Source organism: Rutidosis leptorrhynchoides, chromosome 11, assembly GCF_046630445.1.
Source record: "Rutidosis leptorrhynchoides isolate AG116_Rl617_1_P2 chromosome 11, CSIRO_AGI_Rlap_v1, whole genome shotgun sequence".
Classification (NCBI taxonomy): domain Eukaryota; kingdom Viridiplantae; phylum Streptophyta; class Magnoliopsida; order Asterales; family Asteraceae; genus Rutidosis; species Rutidosis leptorrhynchoides.
The window spans coordinates 404,285,695-404,305,020 of NC_092343.1; the positions used below are offsets into that span (position 1 = coordinate 404,285,695).

Genomic DNA, 19,326 nt, shown 5'->3' on the forward strand with positions numbered 1-19,326 from the left:
CAAATTATCCGTCATTTCTTCATTTCCTTTTACTTTTAACCCTTGATCTCCATCAATTTCTTATTCAAAAATTCACAGCTTCTACAATCCTACAAATTACATGTGAGTGTTTACTTCAAGATATACTTTTTTTTTCATATTCAATCAGAAGGGGATGATGTCAGTCGTTCTTTATATGCATCTTCTTAGAGTTTTATTAGAGTTTTATTGAGTCTCGCTTAATCAAGGTTACTATATTTGAAGTTTTTTTTTTTTGAAAAGCACTATTTGAAGTTTAATCTCTTTGTATTTGAAAAGTACTATTTGAAGTTTAGATCCACAAGAATTTTTGCAGCTTCTTCTGCAACTAACGCCACACCACACAAATTTTCATTTAATTCAACTTCATATCATAATCATATGCAATTTTGACCTAATTAGTTGAACCAAAGTCCATTATTAGATTTTATTAAAACAAGTGTTCATTACCTTCCTAGAAATCATGTATCGGTATATGTATGTGAACTGGTTCGCACAAAAATATCTTTACAGCTTCGATGATGTTGCAATAGTGTATTTTGATGTAGAGAGCTTAATTTCATAATTTGTGTTTCCAAAAGTTATTTGTGGTATGATGATTATTGTGCATTTGTAGGTATGGATGACTGTAACAATGAAAAGTACAAAGAGTGTATTTTTTGTTGGACCCATTTGACTGTAAGTTACCTTTTAGTTTCTCTCTTCATTGAAAAATTTATATGTTAGTAACATACTTAATTTTTTATTATTTTGCTTATTATAACTTGGTAAAAAGCACAAAGCACATTCATGTTAACTTTATATTTACATACTTAATAAGTTAATGTTGCATCATGTAAACGTTCTTGCGTTTAGCACCGTTACTTTTGACCCATTTGGTATTTTCACATATTTAAATAGTATTGTGTAGTCTAAATTAAAAAACCACAGTCGTGTAACGATTATATTGTATTGGTAGGGTGGTGTTAGTTGGATTTGATTTTGCGTTGTTACTTATGTGCTTCTTTTTTGTTAGGGCTGTTTTTTTAGTTTGCAGCAACGAACGGGTCATAGTCATTGGGTTCATTTTGTTTCTGGTAGTTGGTTTTTTGTGTATTTTAGTGTAGTTTGTTGGAGAAATGATATATACAATACTTTTGCGAAAGGAGTTGAATTCCTTTGCATCATGGTGGAGAAATGATATATACAACATTTTGCGAAAGTTCCTTCAGCTTAAGTAAGATCCTGATTATTGCACTAATTTTTTATATGAGTCTCAAGATGCTTGATTATATTTCTGTTTGTGAAGTTTAAAGAGTAGTATAAGAAGTAACAATACTCTTTATGTAGGCTTTTTAACAATACTCGATGATGTTGCATGAAAAATGGATGTGAAACAAAATATAATTACTCCGTATCTCAATGTGGGTATGCATGGATGTTTTATGCAGGGGGAGAATGGCTCTTCTACTTCCTATGACAAGCTTCATCTATACCAAACTCCCTTTAAGTAAGTAAGCTGGCTAAGTAAGTTGACTGTTTTCTTATTCCTGCTATTTTTTTCCTGTATCTCAAATGTCTTCATGCTATTTTTTTCCTGTATCTCAATTAACCATAAATGAATCTGTGTATAAGCTATTTGGGTCGTATTTGTTTGACTTCATTATTTATCATGGTAATTATCTAATTGTCTGGGACATGAAGACATGTTCTGATCTTTGTTCAATTGACATGGCGGAGTTAATGGTTAACCTAAAATCCACATGGTTTTGTACTTGTGGTTAATTTTGCATCTTGGGTTTATGAATGTGATTTTGAGATGTCCAAAAGAATTTTAGAACATGGTATGACTTAAGAGTTCTTATAAAACATATGATACTGAAGAATAACTACTAACATCTGTTTAGCCATTGCCACTGATCTTATGTATAACTATCTTATGTATCAAATAATGTTTATACCTTTGATATTTCAGTAATGTTTATATATTTTACGGGTCATATGATTGATTCCTTCATCAAACCCGTGAAATCACGGGTCACTGAACTAGTTTGGTTATATATTCCTACTACACTTTAGTGCTGAGTATATGAACACAGTGTAATAATGTTAGTATCTTTTTAATTCTGTAATTTTGCTCCTTTTTGTGTTAATTAATTTAACATGACTAAATATAACATTAAAGCCAGGTAGATGTAAAAGTGTCCAAATATCTCACTTATGTGCATGCATACAATAAAATGACAAGAGAAAGAAGAGAAACCTTGATTCAGAAAGAGACTGCCACTTATGTGGACTACGGTTACTGTATGAAAACTTCATTGCAGATAACATTTCATTTCTTTCGCCGTTGATTCCTAGGGAAAACCACTGTAGTAAAAATAAAAATGAATCATTATGTTTATAAAATTAGGAATATGGAGACTAAAGTGAACAACTAAAGCTTCATATAAATTTTGATTGATTCCTAATTTACATGTTAACCATAAAGCATTAGTAATAAACATTAAAATTACTCTTCATGTTTCAATCTTATTCTTTATATATCTATGTTCTTATTTGTGTTAGTTTTGTCTTTTTAGGAGTGTGCCTGTTTGTGCATTATCTCCGGAGGTCTTGGACTTGTGATGAGATAAATATGGATGCTACTGCTATTATTCTAAAAGGTTCAAATTATAGGGGCAAATGTGGTACTATCACGGGGTTTTCATCAGTTCGGTATGCGGTTTATTCGGTCGGTTTCTTCGGTTTTAAAACTATAAAAATCAATATCGAACCGAAACCAAATTCATATATCAGAACTGGAACCGAAATCAAACCGAAAACCAAATTTGAGTTCGGTTCGGTTAAAACCAAATTTGACTTTCAAATTATTATTGTTATTGTTATTGTTATTGTTATTATTATTGTTATTGTTATTGTTATTATTTTCTTTCTTCTCCACGAGGCAAACAAACATTAAAGTAATAATTTTTAAAGCATCAATCCAAATTCAAAAGTAATATACATAATGGAACATTTTACAATATATAATAAGTTTATTGAATCATAATAATAAATCTTAATACAATAATAAATCGTAATACAATATATATTATATCAAAAAAAATAAACAAAATCAATAATAAAGAGAAAAACTAAAACTATCTTTATCTTAGTTGTAGTCTATACTTTTTCAATAAGAAAAAATATTGTCAAAGAAGTTGTACATACATTTTATTGATTCAACATACATATTCACATATATTGAATTGAAATGTCGGCTAGAATTGGTTACAATTTCAAAATAGTGGAGTGAAAGAAATGAGAAAAAACATAAAATTAAATATTTGAATAGGATTTCAAATTCGAGTAAGCATAATTTACCTTTAAAAGTTAAGATATCTACTCATATCATATTACATACATATATACATTAATACTAATAATTTAATATATATATTCAATATTGTATAACTTGAATTCACTTTGATATTTGGTTTTGGGTTAACCAAATTCATAATTTTCAAAACCAAATATGTTTTTTTTTTATTATAATTTGTTAGGGTAGACTCATTATTATTTTATATTTTTCTCATCTTCACGTTCCCTCTATTCTCATTCCCTCCATTATTCATTTGTATTAAGAACAATATAGTGTATTGTAGAGAGATTAGGGGTGTCGGCTCTACTCGGTTCGGGCCTAATATCTTAAAATCGAGCTTGACTCATTTGAAATTTTACGAGATCGAGCTCGGCTGAAGCTCGACTAGTTAATTATATCATTTTATTTTATTAATATATTTAATTTAATTGAATTTCATATCTATTGTTATATACTTATATATATATATATATATATATATATATATATATATATATATATATATATATATATATATATATGAAACACCATGTAGGATGTAAAGGCACTCTAGTAGGAGTTAAATACAAGGAAGGTAAACAACTTTTTATTTTAGGTAAATGTGTTATATATATATATATATATATATATATATATATATACACACGAAACCTCGTTTAGGCTCACGAGCTCGTTCGAGCTCGAGATATGAAGCTCGAGCTCGTTTGTTAAACGAGCTTCAAAATATGTTCAAGCTCGAGGACGAGCTCATTTACTCTGCTGATTGAAGATCAACACTGTGTGTTATCGATACCATTCTATAATTTTCACATGGTATTAGAGCGATGTTACGATTTCGAGTATAGTCTCAACTTATATTGTCATCATTTTGGTGTTTTCTCGATCTAGGATTTCCTAAGTCTACATTTTTTAGGTGTTTCTATTTGAAACTTTCTATTTGGGTTCAAGTGTGACATGTGTGGTTCTTTCAATGGTGTTCGAAAGATTCTTGGTGGTTATTTCTGTTGGTGATTGAATAAATCCTAATTTTTGAAAAATTTGGGATAGGGTTCATAAATTTTGGGGATTTCTTGCTTCAAAATTGCCTCCGGTGATCTTGTTAAGTTGCCTACTTGTGGAGCTCTTGTTAAGTTCCCTACTTTTGGTGCTCTTGTTAAGTTGCCTACTTGTGTGTGTCCTGCTAACACGGAATTTAAGGATCACACTAACTTAATAAAATTAATGCAATTTCTTATGCGTTTAGATGAGTCATATTCATTCGTTAGAAGCAATATTCTTTTAATTGAACCTCTTCCTAATGTAAATGAAAGTTTCCAGCCTACAATCTAGAAGCTCACCTTCTAGATGTTCAAAGTAGCCTTCTTTGAACACCATGTAGAAGAAGCAAAGATGAACACGATGACGGCCGCCCACCATCTCCGTTCACACCCTTCCACCGCCATAGAATTTTTACTATAAATAGAGGTGCAAACCTCAATTGTAAATCATCCTAAATCACTCAGAGAAGTGGTATCAAGAGCTTGGTTAGAGACGTTGGTTGAGTTTTTGGGTTTTCGGAAGTTTTCTCAAAATTCAATTTTGAGTGTACCATTGGATTCGTCTCGTCGAACCGAGTCCAACGCAAAAAACGGCGACTTAAACGGAGTTATAACGAGCCCATAAAACGCGGTCAAAGTTGGTCAACTCGCCGGAATCTCGCCGGAGAAGACGACCGGTGCCGGAATTTTTGCCGGAGAAGGCGATCACTGTAGCAATTCACTGTAGCAGCTGGCGGCACTGTAGCAGTCACTGTAGCAGTCACTGTAGCGGTACTGTAGCATTTCTGAAATTTTACAATTTGGTCCCTGAAATTTTCAGAATTTCATTCTTGGTCCCTGAAGTTTATAAAAATTATAATTTTGCCCCGTAAGTGGAATTTAAGCCGCGAAGTGTCTATTCCACCATTTTCAACCGTTCCGGACGTAACGGTGATCTCTGTTTTCTACAATTCAACCCCGTTTGTGTTGAAAAATTATTTGTAAGGTGATAATGTCCACAGAAGAGTCAACATCATCTTTCGGAGCTATGATTATGCTCACAGCCACAAACTACACGCTGTGGAAACCTCGGATGGAAGATCTCCTCAGCTGTAAGGATTTGTTCGATCATATTGAATTGAAGGGTATAAACCCTGATTCTGCCAAAGAGAAAGAGTGGAAGAAATCAAACCGAAAAACTATTGGTCAGATCCGTCAATGGATTGATCATAGTGTCTTCCACCATGTTGCACAAGAGACAGACGCATATGTCCTCTGGAAAAAGTTGGAGGACATGTATCAGGCCAAGACTGCTCGGAATAAAGCCCTGCTGATGAGGCGTTTAGTCAACATGAAGCTCAAAAGTGGAACTTCAGTTGCAGAGCATACCAGTGAGTTCCAGAGCTTGGTCAACCAGTTATCGTCTGTAGAGATGCCGCTTGGCGATGAAGTTCAGGCGCTACTGCTACTTAGTTCCCTTCCCGATAGTTGGGAAACGCTGGTAGTAACACTCAGCAACTCAGCCCCGAATGGCAAACTTACCATGTCAATGGTCAAGGATGCCCTATTCAGTGAAGAGGCAAGGAGAAAAGACATGGGCACAGATCAGATCCATGCCTTTGTCACAGAGAATCGGGGGAGACAGCGAATGAGTAGCAAAAATAAATGGAGAGGCAGAAGCAAGAGCAGGGGCAGGTCAGCTGATGGCAGAAAACCAACATATAAATGCCATCATTGTGGATTAGAGGGACATATGAAGAAGAACTGCTATAGATTAAAAGAGGAACAAGGTCAAAGTAGTTCACAGCCGAAGAATAAGGGTGGAGAAACATTAGTGACTATCTCTGGTGATGTAGCTTATTGTTCAACCCATGATGAGACATGCCTTCACGTCTCACGAGAAGAAACAGAATGGGTGGTAGATACTGCAGCTTCCTACCACGTGACTCCATACAAGGAATACTTCACAACATACAAAGCTGGAGACTTTGGAGCTGTGAAGATGGGAAATTTCAGTTCCGCTGAGATTGTCGGAATTGGAGATGTCAAGATAAAGACAAGTTCCGGGAGCACAATCACTCTGAAGGATGTCCGCCATGTGCCAGATCTTCGGCTGAATCTACTTTCCGGAGTAGCTCTCGATAAACAGGGCTATGATAGTCATTTCAGTAAAGGCACATGGAAATTGTCAAGAGGCGCTATGATAGTCGCTCGAGGACACATTTGTGGCACACTGTACAAGACTCATGTGAAGATCTGCACAGACAGTATTAATGTTGCAGAAAAGGAGGCTTCACAAAATTTATGGCACCAGAGACTCGGTCACATGAGTGAGAAAGGGTTGTCTACCCTAATAAAGAAGGAGCTTATCAATGTAGACAAGGATGCTGCACTAGATTCTTGCAATCATTGTCTGTTTGGTAAGCAGCATAGAGTCTCGTTTAATTCTTCTTCAACGAAAAAATCAGAGTTACTCAGTCTGGTACACTCTGATGTTTGCGGTCCCTTGGAGGTTGAATCAATTGGCGGCAACCGATACTTTCTGACATTTATCGATGATGCTTCTCGAAAGGTGTGGGTATATTTCTTGCGGACGAAGGACCAGGTGTTCGATTACTTCAAACAGTTCCATGTCATGGTAGAACGTGAGACAGGAAAGAAGTTAAAGTGTCTTCGATCCGACAACGGCGGTGAATACTCTTCCAGGCAATTCGATGCCTATTGCAGATTATATGGCATCCGACATGAGAAGACGGTCCCACGTACCCCTCAACATAATGGTATAGCAGAAAGAATGAACCGAACAATCATGGAACGTGTTCGGAGCATGCTCAGTATGGCTAAGCTGCCAAAGCCATTCTGGGGAGAAGCAGTCAGAGCCGCTTGTTATTTGATCAACCGATCTCCATCAGTACCACTGAATTTTGAAGTTCCGGAGAAACTTTGGTCTGGAAAGGATCCATCATACTCTCACTTAAGATTATTTGGATGTTTGGCGTACGCACATGTATCCAAGGAGCTCAGGCAGAAGCTGGATGCAAGGAACACTTCATGCATATTCATAGGCTATGGAGATGAAGAATTTGGATACAGATTATGGGATCCAAAGGAGAAAAAGGTGATCAGAAGTAGGGACGTGGTGTTCCATGAAAGCCAGACAATAGAAGATATTGAAAAACCCACAATATCTCAGAAGTCAAATGTTGCTGCTCAGGTGCCAGAGGCAACAACGGAATCATTCATGAGAAATGAATTTTCAGTGCAAGAACAAATGCCAGAAGTAGAAGATAATGAGGAAAATGACGGTGCTGAGCAGGGGGAGCCACAACCCCATCTGCCAGACGTTCCAGCACCATTACAAGGTCAAGATGATGGTGGATCTCCTCAGAATGTTCCAGAAGTTCGTAGATCTGAACGAGGTCGGATTCCATCGAGTAGATATCCAGAATCCGAGTACCTTCTACTTACTGAAGATGGAGAACCGGAGAGTTTTCATGAAGCAGTAACTCATAAGGATAAAGAAAAATGGTTGCTCGCAATGCAGGATGAGATGGATTCTCTGCAGAAAAATCAAACTTATGAGATTGTAGAACTTCCACGCGGGAAGAAGGCACTGAAAAATAAATGGGTGTTCAAGCTGAAAAAGGATGGTAGTGGAAAAGTGGTGAAATACAAAGCACGACTTGTAGTCAAAGGATTCCAACAGAAGAAAGGGATTGATTTTGACGAGATATTTTCACCAGTAGTCAAGATGACTTCAATTAGAGTCATACTTGGATTGGTCGCAAGTATGAACTTGGAGCTTGAACAGATGGATGTAAAGACAGCTTTTCTTCATGGAGATTTACATGAAGAAATTTACATGGAGCAGCCAGAAGGTTTTGAGGTTTCAGGAGATAACCTCGTATGCAAGCTGAAGAAAAGTTTGTACGGTTTGAAGCAGGCACCTAGGCAGTGGTACAAGAAGTTTGACTCATGCATGGTGAGTCACGGGTACAAGAAAACTGCAGCAGATGAGTGTGTCTACATTCAGAAGTTTTCTGAAGGAGATTTCGTTGCTCTTCTACTTTATGTAGACGATATTTTGATCGTAGGGAAAGACGTAACGAAGATCAACCAGCTAAAGAAGGAACTCTCTAAGTCTTTTGACATGAAAGACTTAGGACAGGCTCAACAGATTTTGGGAATGCAAATAACCCGAGACAGGAAGAATAAAAGGTTATGGCTATCTCAAGAGAAGTATATTGAACGAGTGCTTTCACGTTTCAATATGAACAATGCCAAACCTGTTAGCATTCCATTAGCCAACCATTTCAAGTTAAGCAAGAGTTCTTGTCCCTCATCCAAGGAAGAGACCGGGGAGATGTCTTCAGTACCATATTCTTCAGCAGTTGGAAGTTTGATGTATGCAATGGTGTGTACAAGGCCCGATATTGCTCACGCAGTGGGAACAGTGAGTCGTTTTCTCTCGAACCCCGGGAAAGAGCATTGGAATGCGGTAAAATGGATTCTCAGATATCTTAAGGGTACAACGAATCTATGTCTTTGTTACGGGGGAGCTGATCCAATCTTGGAAGGCTATACAGATGCGGATATGGCCGGAGATCCTGATAGTAGGAAATCTACTTCAGGATTCATTTACACTTTTGCAGGGGGAGCTGTTTCATGGCAGTCAAGACTACAGAGGTGTGTTGCATTATCCACAACTGAAGCAGAGTATATTGCTGCCGCAGAAGCTGGAAAAGAAATGTTGTGGTTAAAGCGTTATCTCCAAGAATTTGGAATCAAGCAAAAGGAGTACAAGGTACATTGTGACAGTCAGAGTGCTCTAGATTTGAGCAAGAACTCCATGTACCATTCCCGTACAAAACATATTGATATTCGCTATCATTGGATACGCGAGGTAATTAATCGACAACTGTTGAGACTAGTGAAGATCCATACAAAGGAGAATCCTGCAGATATGTTAACAAAGGTGGTGACTCGAGAGAAGTTGGAGTTATGCAGAGACATAACTGGAATGTTCGTGGATTCGGCTGGAGGGGGAGAATTGAAAGTTTCCAGCCTACAATCTAGAAGCTCACCTTCTAGATGTTCAAAGTAGCCTTCTTTGAACACCATGTAGAAGAAGCAAAGATGAACACGATGACGGCCGCCCACCATCTCCGTTCACACCCTTCCACCGCCATAGAATTTTTACTATAAATAGAGGTGCAAACCTCAATTGTAAATCATCCTAAATCACTCAGAGAAGTGTAATCACAACCTAGAGAGTGTGTGTGAGTTTGAGAGTTTTTTTGTAAGAGTTTTGTAATACTCTGTAAATCTATTCTTGTGAGTAATAGAGTTGTTTTTCTCTCAAATTTATATCTCCCAACGTCCAGGCGATCCCCTCTTCCTAACAGTAAAAACTGCATTTTCTATTGTTTCAAGAGAGGAGTCACACATGACTTCGTCTCATTTTGTGAATTCTAAACTTTGGAAAAATCCAAAATTCCACTTCGTAGTGTCTAAGACTTTTGATAACAAAAGAAGAATAGGTAATGGAAGAACAATGTCAAATAGTTTGTTTTTGAAAAATCTATTTTAGGAAACTCGAAGAAATCAAGAATGTCAACTTGTGCTCATGTTGAAACCATTTTCTATTTAAAATTATGTTGACTTGAAGAAGTTTTGGTTTTCTCCTCTAACTCGTGTTGCAAAGAAGAAATTCGTTGTTCAAAATCACGAGTTTCACGTTCCAAAACAAGAAGATGTTTCTCCAAGATATGAGATGGAATATACAACTTTGTACTAGGGTTTGGTGTTGAAGAAACATTTAAGTCTGGGGTAGTTGGCTTTTCAAGAATTTAGTCATGATCATGTGAAAACGTTGATTTTCGTATTTCATATGAATCATTCGTACGATCATAATTCAAAGTAACTTTGGCATAAATTGGCTTAGCTCGCTGAATTTCATCATCCACTGATTCTTAATTAGAGGTACGAACAAAATCCACCACCATTCCCCATATAGTCGATATCATAAAGTGGTGGTATTTCCTATTGAATTGAGAGCAAAGTTCCAGGATTTTCATATCCCAACCCAGATGCATCATAGGTATTGTGGTTTTCACCTTATAGAATTGCTTCAAAATATTTTGGTTTATGCATGAAAATGGTTTGTTTGGATTGTATTTATTTATACAACTTTTGCTCACAATAAACCATTTGTGCATTGAAAGACCCAATTACTTTTGAAAGCCTTGAAGTTTCACCACATTTCATAAGAAAGTCATGAATTAAATCACAGATTAGTCATCTCACATCTAAGGGTAAATAGTAATTTTACATATTACAAATTATATCAATTTCTAGACCTAACAATCTCCCTCTTTGATTGATTTGTTCTTTAATCTCTTTTTGTCTTTTGTATTTTTGATTGGTGATGATGTCTTGAAATCTTGCGAGACTTTTCTTATATGTAGAGATCTTCCTTTCAAAAAATGAAAAGTCTAGAATCCTTGAATTCATGATTGAATCTACTTGTATATGTGTATGTATGTAAGTATATATGTATATTGTATGTATGAAGTTGTTATTATGATAATTGTTTTATGAATTCAACATGAATTTAAGATCTGGATCGACGTAGATCAACTAATTAAGCTTTGATACCACATGAAAGAATTAAAATAGGTTCAATTCGTGTTCTAGATGCTTTATTTGGATGTATCAAGGAATGTGAATGTGTATGTGAAAGTATATGTATCGTACAATATGTATATAGATTGATGAAGATAATCAATAATAGAAGCACTAGCAGTGATTATGACAATGAATCTATGAAGATGAATACAATAACTAGAATAACAAGGTGCCAAGATTCATTGATGTTGAAGGTTGTTACATGGTGAGGGTTAGAGAGATTCTAGAAAGAGTGAAGTTAATGGTGTAGGGAATTAGCAAATTATGAAGACTAATCTTGTAAATGGGGAGGGTGATTGCTATTTATAGTCCATAGCCACACCTTACAACTTTTGTGATTACAAGGCTAAAAGCTAAATTGCAACTAAAAGGCATGTTAGTCATGTTACAAATCGTATCAATTTCTCGTCCTAACAGTTTCCTTCTAAATTCCATGAATTTGATATGAGTTACGGTGTTAAATATCGCTTGACTAATTATTGTAATGATTCTAGTGTGTCTAGTGATGATATGTATTTTGGCTCTTCTCTTGACAAATCTATTGAACCTCGGTCCTAATATGAGGCTTGTAAAGATAAAAATTGGATTGATGCTATGAATAATGAGATTGATGCTTTGCATAAGAATAATACATTACTTGTGGGAAGAAAGGCAATAGGATGTAAACGGATCTTTAAAATAAAATGCAAATCTAGTGGAGAAATTGAAAGATATACATCTATACTTGTTTCTAAAGGTTATAGTTAAAGGGAAGATCTTGATTATGATGAGAACTTCTCTCTAGCGGTTAAGATGGTTACTATTAGGTGCATGCTAAATCTTGTTGTTTGTTGGTAGTAAATTAACGCTAATATGCGAACGTTATCATAATCTTTGTTTTGATGATGATCAGAAGTTCAAGTGTAAATATATATTAGTAAATACTTAAGTTCATTAATAGTCAACGTGTACATATATTACAATCCTTCCAACATATAAGGAAGAGACGAACATGATAGCTCATGACAACTCATGACAACTCATGAATATATGTACACGTTGACTATTATTCATAAACCTACATTTATCTAGCAAACGAATGACACACAACACATGTAAAAATATTAAGTCGTTTCTCAAAATGGTCACTTGCGAAAGATGTTGCGATCTGACCCCATATGAACTTCAGTCTACATTACACGTTTGATCAAACATTATATTGTGAATATAGTGTGCGGTCAAAGCTATGGTCCAACCATGAGTCGACCGCAAGTGCACTGATCAAATGCAGTTTCAGATTTATAATTTATAATGATGTTTTGAAAAAATCAATACTTTATTTCTTATATTTAAAGTGTTCTATAAAGTTTAAAATTCATAGTCTCGCATTTTGAGACTTATTGTAGAAACAATTGATTGATTCACTGACAAAACGAATTGAATTTAAGCAACAATCGACTTCGATATTCTTATTAATCAACTCACAATTACAAATCGGAAAAACTAATTGATTACAATGTAACTATTGAAACAGAATAAAAACGATTCGTAAAAACTATATCTAAACAATCGATTAACCTATCTATTTATACTAATCAATTTGACGGATCGATGCTTGAAGAACACTCATTACTTGGAGTCTACTGTTTAACGAATTTGATTTTGAGTCTGTTAATGACAACAGAAAATTGTTCACATCGACCCTCACACTTTAGACGTTTACAGAAACTACCCTAAACTTAACTTTTGAGAAATGTCAGTTTACACCCTTAAGTATCACAATCTCCACCTTAAGCTGACAATTCTCATCCAATATCAAGTATCTTCAAACAATCTCTGAATTTTGTACCAGGTAATGCTTTTGTAAGCATATCTGCAGGATTCTCAGTTGTATGAACTTTTACAACTTGCACAATTCCAGCTTCAATAACATCTCTAATAAAATGCAATCTAACATCTATATGCTTGGTTCTCTCATGGTACATGGGATTTTTAGACAAATGCAGGACACTTTGATTATCACAATGAACTATAGCAACTGGGTCACTTAACCCAAGTTCAGCAACAAAACCTTTAATCCAAATGGCTTCTTTAATTGCTTCTGTTAATGCAATATACTCAGCTTCAGTGGAGGATAGGGCCACTATGTGTTGTAATGATGCTTTCCAGCTTATTGAGCAACCAAATAGTTTGAACACATAACCACTTAAAGATCTGCACTTATCTATATCTCCAGCATGATCTGAGTCAACATAACCTTTAACACATACTTCATCTGATTCTGTCTTGTGATAAACTAATCCCATATTTGAAGTTCCTTTAATATACCTCATAATCCATTTGACTGCATCCCAATGTTTCTTGCCTGGATTAGCCATGTACCTGCTCACAACACTAAAAGCTTGAGCTATATCTAGCCTGGTACAAACCATAAGGTATATAAGACTGCCAACCACCCATGAGTAAGGTATTTTATTCATCATTTTTAATTCTTCAGCATTTACTGCACAGTCACCTTTTGACAATTTAAAATGTTGAGCTAATGGAGTTGCCACTTGTTTTGCTTGATTGAATCCATACTTATCAAGTATTTTAGACATATAGCCAAGTTGTGTTAACTTTAACCAACCTTCAGACCTATTCCTTGAAATTTCAACCCCCAAAATTTTCTTAGCTTCTCCTAATTCTTTCATATCAAACTCAGCCGTTAACATTGCCTTTGTGGCTTCAATTTTAGATTTGTCTTTACATGCTAATAACATATCATCTACATATAGCAAAAGATAAATGTAATTACCTCCTTCACAGCACTTGAAGTAGACACAGTTATCATAAGAACTCCTTTTGAACCCTATTTCAATCATGTAAAGATCAAACCTTTTGTACCATTGTCTTGATGACTGTTTTAATCCATACATTGACCTTTTTAACAAACAGACCAATTCACCATTGTTTTTATGAACTTCAAAACCTTTGGGCTATTTCATATAGATTGTTTCTTCTAGATCACCATGCAGAAAAGCAGTTTTAACATCAAGCTGCTCTAATTCTAGATTAAAATGTGCAATTAAAGCTAACATAATTCTAATTGAACTATGTTTAACCACTGGAGAAAAAACTTCATTATAATCAATACCTTCCCTTTGGGTGAACCCTTTAGCAACTAATCTTGCTTTGAACCTAGGTGGTTCCATGCTATCAACACCTTCTTTCAACTTATATATCCATTTACAAGGTATAAGCTTTTGACCTTTAGGTTTTTCAACAAGTTCCCATGTGTTGTTTTCATGCAATGAAGTTATTTCTTCTTGCATAGCTAGTTTCCAATTATCTCTTTCAGGTGAGTTACAGCTTCATCATAGCTCAGTGGTTCACTACAGTCTTCCTTTTCTGCAGCTGCAAAAGCAACTGCTGTGACCTCAGCAGCTGTATATGCTTTAACTGTGACATCAGCATGACTATACCTCACAGGTGGTTTAATTGTTCTTCTAACCCTATCTCTGGTTAGTTGATAACTACTAGAAGGTGATTGACATCTATTTTGACTGGAACTGTTATCATTTAAGTCCTCTTGACTTTCATTTTCAACTTTAGGCTCCACCTCAATTTGAACATCTGGTGCCCTACTTTGAACATTTACACTGGCTAACAGATCTTTATAGAACTTACTTTCATCAAATGTTACATCTCTACTCAAGATTACTTTGGATCCACCTTCATCCATTATCCATAGCCTATAACCTTTTACCCCTTCAGGATATCCTAGCAATACACACTTAATGGCTCTAGGTTCTAATTTACCCTGTTTAACATGAGCATAGGCTACACAGCCAAACATTCTTAAATGAGAATAATCAGGATGTTTATTGATTCATACCTCCATAGGTGACTTGTATTTAATAGCAGATGATGGTGACAAGCTGGTCAAATAGGCTACAGTTGTCACTGTTTCACCCTAAAACTTTTTAGGAAACCCTGACTGTGAAAACATACACCTTACTTTGTTTAACAATGTTCTATTCATTCTTTCTGCTAACCCATTCTGCTGTGGAGTTCCAGGTACAGTCTTATGCCTGGATATTCCACATTGCCTACAATATTCATCAAACTGTGTATTGCAGTATTCTAACCCATTATCAGTTCTAAGTTTCTTAACTTTTCTTTCAGTCTGATTTTCAACTAGTACCTTCCATTCTTTGAACTTTTCAAAAGCATCATTCTTGTTTACCAATAAGAACACCCATACCCTTCTAGAGTAATTATCTATAATGGGCAAAAAATACCTAGCACCACTCATGGTTTCTACTTTGGCTGGTCCCCACAAATCAGAATGCACATATTCTAATACACCTATAGTGTTGTGCCTTCCCTTGCTAAACTTAACCCTATGAGCTTTTCCATAAATACAATGCTCACAGAACCCAATGGTTGTGCTATTTAAATTGCCCAAAACACCTATCTTATTAAGCTTTTTCATTCCAAGTTCACTCATGTGACCTAACCTTTGATGCCACATTATTTCTTTGTTATCATTAACACTTGAAACAGCTGCTACACAACTTAATGCTTTTTCTTTCAAATTATAGGTATTAAACATGCCTTTAACTCCTTAAAGTACTAGTTTAGACATTTTATACACAGACAATACACCATTCTTGATTTTTAAATCATATGGTTCTTGATCAAGCATTCCTAAAGAGATTAAATTTCTCCTAATATCAGGTACATATCTAACTTCATTCAAAGTGAATTCATCACCTTTTTCACTCTTTAATGTGACATCACCTATACCTTTGATTTTGCAAGGTCTATCATCACCTAAAACTACTACACCACCATCAAATGACCTAAAATTTCCTAAGAAACTTTTATTATTAGTCATATGATAAGAACACCCTGAATCAATAAGCAAATCTAACTTGTTCTTATCAGATGTTACTACCATTACTTCTGGACTATCATAACCAGTATCAGAAAAAGAATCGGACTGTTTTACCTCCTTTTTCTTCTTTCCTAATTTGCCCTTTTTCTTTGCAGCATAGTTTGGATCAAAATTAGGACAGACATTCTTTAGGTGACCTTCAGACTTGCAGATGAAACATCTTCTTTTGAACTTTGACTTTGACTTCATGGTATTCTTTTGATCTCTTCTTTCTGGTTAATAGACCAACAGACCCTCTGCAAATTCTTCTTGATCGTTTCTTTTCTTTAATTCCTTAGAGTTAATAGCAGCAAACACATCTTCCATCTTAAGTTCTTTTCTTCCATACAAAAGTGTATCAACAAAGTGTTCATACTGAGATGGTAGTGAACCGAGAAACAAGATAGCTTGATTTTCATCATCTATCTTTATATCAATGTTCTCCAAATCCAGTAGAATCTTGTTGAATTCATCTACATGATCATCAAGTTTCTTTCCTGATGTCGTTACAAACGTATAAAGCCTTTTCTTGAGATATAACCGATTACCCAAAGATTTGGTCATATACAGATCTTTCAATTTGGTCCAAATACCTGCTGCAGTTGTTTCTTTTGAGATTTCTCTCAAAACTTTATCACCCAAAAAGAGAATTAAAGCACTATGTGCCTTCTCTGCATCTGTCGTTTTATCTGGTAACGTCCCTTCAAGAGCTGCCACACATCCATTCTGTGTCAACAATTCTCGCATCTTGAGTCTCCATAGACCAAAATCATTCTTGCCATCGAATTTCTCTATATCGAACTTAACATTCACCATTACTTTAATTTTAACTTCGCCAGAACCCTAGTTCTTCGTCGTAACTTGCAATCTTCTTTTTCAGTGAAAACTTCAATTGATTCCAAAGCCAGATCACGATTAACCCGCTCTGATACCAATTGTAGAAACAATTGATTAATTCACTGACAAAACGAATTGAATTTAAGCAACAATCGACTTCGATGTTCTTATTAATCAACTCACAATTACAAATCGGAAAACTAACTGATTACAATGTAACTATTGAAACAGAATAAAAACAATTCGTAAAAACTATATCTAAACAATCGATTAACATATCTATTTATACTAATCAATTTGACGGATCGATGCTTGAAGAACACTCATTACTTGGAGGCTACTGTTTAACGAATTTGATTTTGAGTCTGTTAATGACAACAGAAAATTGTTCACATCAACCCTCACACTTTAGATGTTTACAGAAACTACCCTAAACTTAACTTTTGAGAAATGTCAGTTTACACCCTTAAGTATCACACTTATGAAAATTGAGCCTAATTTCTACACTTGATAAATATTACTATTACTATTATTATTATTATATACTGCTATTATTCAACGGCCTATGAATAGTGACTTTTACCATCTATTCACAAAACTTTTTCAATTTTTACAAATGATTCACTGTAAATGGGGTGTCTCATGCATAAATTCATACAAATGAACCATATAATTACTAATAACTATTGTTATTACTAATTACTAAATTGTTATTACTAATTACTATTCTTGTTATGGTTGTATTAGAATCTATTAGAAAACCAGAGGTTTCAATTGGCGTATTGTAATTACAGAGTATAAATAGTTAAATATTATTTAAGGTATAAGTGAAACCAATTCCCACAATAATGTGCAGGCCAGTGTAATCATTTTCCGCAGCAACATGCGGATCCTTCTCGCTCGTTCTAAGTATATATGAAAGACAATATTAAACTTTTCTTTGATTAAAGCACTCATGAAAATGAAGATTAATTATATGGTTGTCTAAATTCCAATTAGGAGTTGCTCCTTAACTTTGAATATATTAAACACACTTGGGTTTAATCAATGATTAATAGACAATGCTTATATAAACTGCAAGATTCCTTATGATACTTAATTTGAATGCTTATGCAAATTGATAGATTTCTTATGATAATTTGAATGTTTATGCAAATTGCTATATTTCTTATGATACTCGATTATGAAACAATATAATTTTGAACAAGTGAAAAATATGCATGTACCGAATAAGGTTTGGCTCTTGAGTTAAGGTTTAAGATGCTTACACATTATATGTACAATGAAACATGCATCAAAGCATGGACTTTTGCTTTATTGATTGAATAAATAAATATGATAAAATCAAGTTTAAAAATACGCATTTGCCGTATAAAGAGCGATGTTAACAACCAAGAAAATACGCTTACCACTTTGGTTGAGTATTGTCAAGTCCTTAGGCAAATATCAAGGTAAATTCAAAGCATATGTGCACATATTTCTAACATCCTTTTGCAGACTATTTGTTATGGGATAAGTCCAAAATGTGTGAGTCAAACCAAGCACAAACGGATCTATTGTGCATTTCCAGGTGACTGTCGTCGACTGACAGCTCGTCCGCAGTTCAGTCACAAATGGTATGAAAAGAAAATGTTTTAGATTTTTGATACAACACTTTGCCAACATTGAAGACCAACTTCTTGCATTATATTTATTGGGAGTGCGAATTGAGTTAAACAAGGAATCAAGAAAACGAAAAATAGTTGCATGGGTTCGAGATCGCGAGTTCAAAACTCACGACTGGAGATTGCTGTCGGGATGAGTTTCGCGATCGCGAAACTTGTGAAGGCTTGGAACTCGAGATCACGAGTTAGGGTCTGACGGGCCAAAAGTTTTCAAAACCGTGTTTTCTTGTTCGTTAAATTGTTTCCTTGTATTATTTTGCCTATTTAAGCATCTTATTGTAACTTATACATGTATCCACGAAATTATCAATAAAATAACTCTCTTTGGTTGCCGAGGATTAAAGTAATAATTCGTGATTACATATAACCTCGTTAAATTCTCTTGTATTTATAATTTTTGCTATTTTTCTTCGTATTCTTCACTTTAATCCGTTTGTTGTCAGTGGGTTTGATAACCTAGGGTTACCAAGTATTGTTAGGGCTCACGTGCTTTATTCCTAATAATATTCTCTGATATTTTTAACAATTCACTCCAAACATTCAACAATTAAATTGTGTGTGATTGTAGCAAGAGAGTAACTAGTGATAGAATTTATACTAATTAAACACGTTCAATCTTTCTGACTTACTTTGTGATAACACTTCCATAAGGGATCTTGGAAGTGTCAAGTGTCAAGTGTTCACAGTGAAAGTACTTGTATGATCTTAGTGGTGTCTGTTGTGATGGCAATTGAATAATCTTATTTGTCAAGAATAATGTAATCTTTCAAATTATCAAAATATTGGTCTTTCTGACACCAGATCTACATTGAATTTCGAGAACTCTTACTGAACCAACTCTCAATTGACGAATTGAGGAGT

The 19,326-nt window shown here is 34.9% G+C and overlaps 1 protein-coding gene and 1 long non-coding RNA gene across 5 annotated transcripts in view; one reads left to right on the forward strand and one right to left on the reverse strand.

Moving 5' to 3' along the window:
• Nucleotides 1-2,854, forward strand: LOC139876724 (uncharacterized). Of its 4 annotated transcripts, XR_011768260.1 has the most exons (5): nt 1-102; nt 635-696; nt 1,034-1,234; nt 1,449-1,507; nt 2,580-2,854. It is a non-coding gene; the product is annotated as an uncharacterized lncRNA (long non-coding RNA). The 4 variants fall into 4 exon arrangements; XR_011768259.1 differs by having other exon boundaries at nt 1,034-1,507; XR_011768261.1 differs by lacking the exon at nt 2,580-2,854 and having other exon boundaries at nt 1,449-1,671.
• Nucleotides 2,181-19,326, reverse strand: part of LOC139876722 (uncharacterized) — a 25,903-nt gene continuing 8,757 nt past the window's right edge. The window contains exon 6 of the mRNA XM_071864097.1: nt 2,181-2,367. Within this exon, the coding sequence (XP_071720198.1) occupies nt 2,212-2,367 (156 nt within the window). The 3' untranslated portion in view covers nt 2,181-2,211. The remainder of the gene's footprint in view (nt 2,368-19,326) is intronic.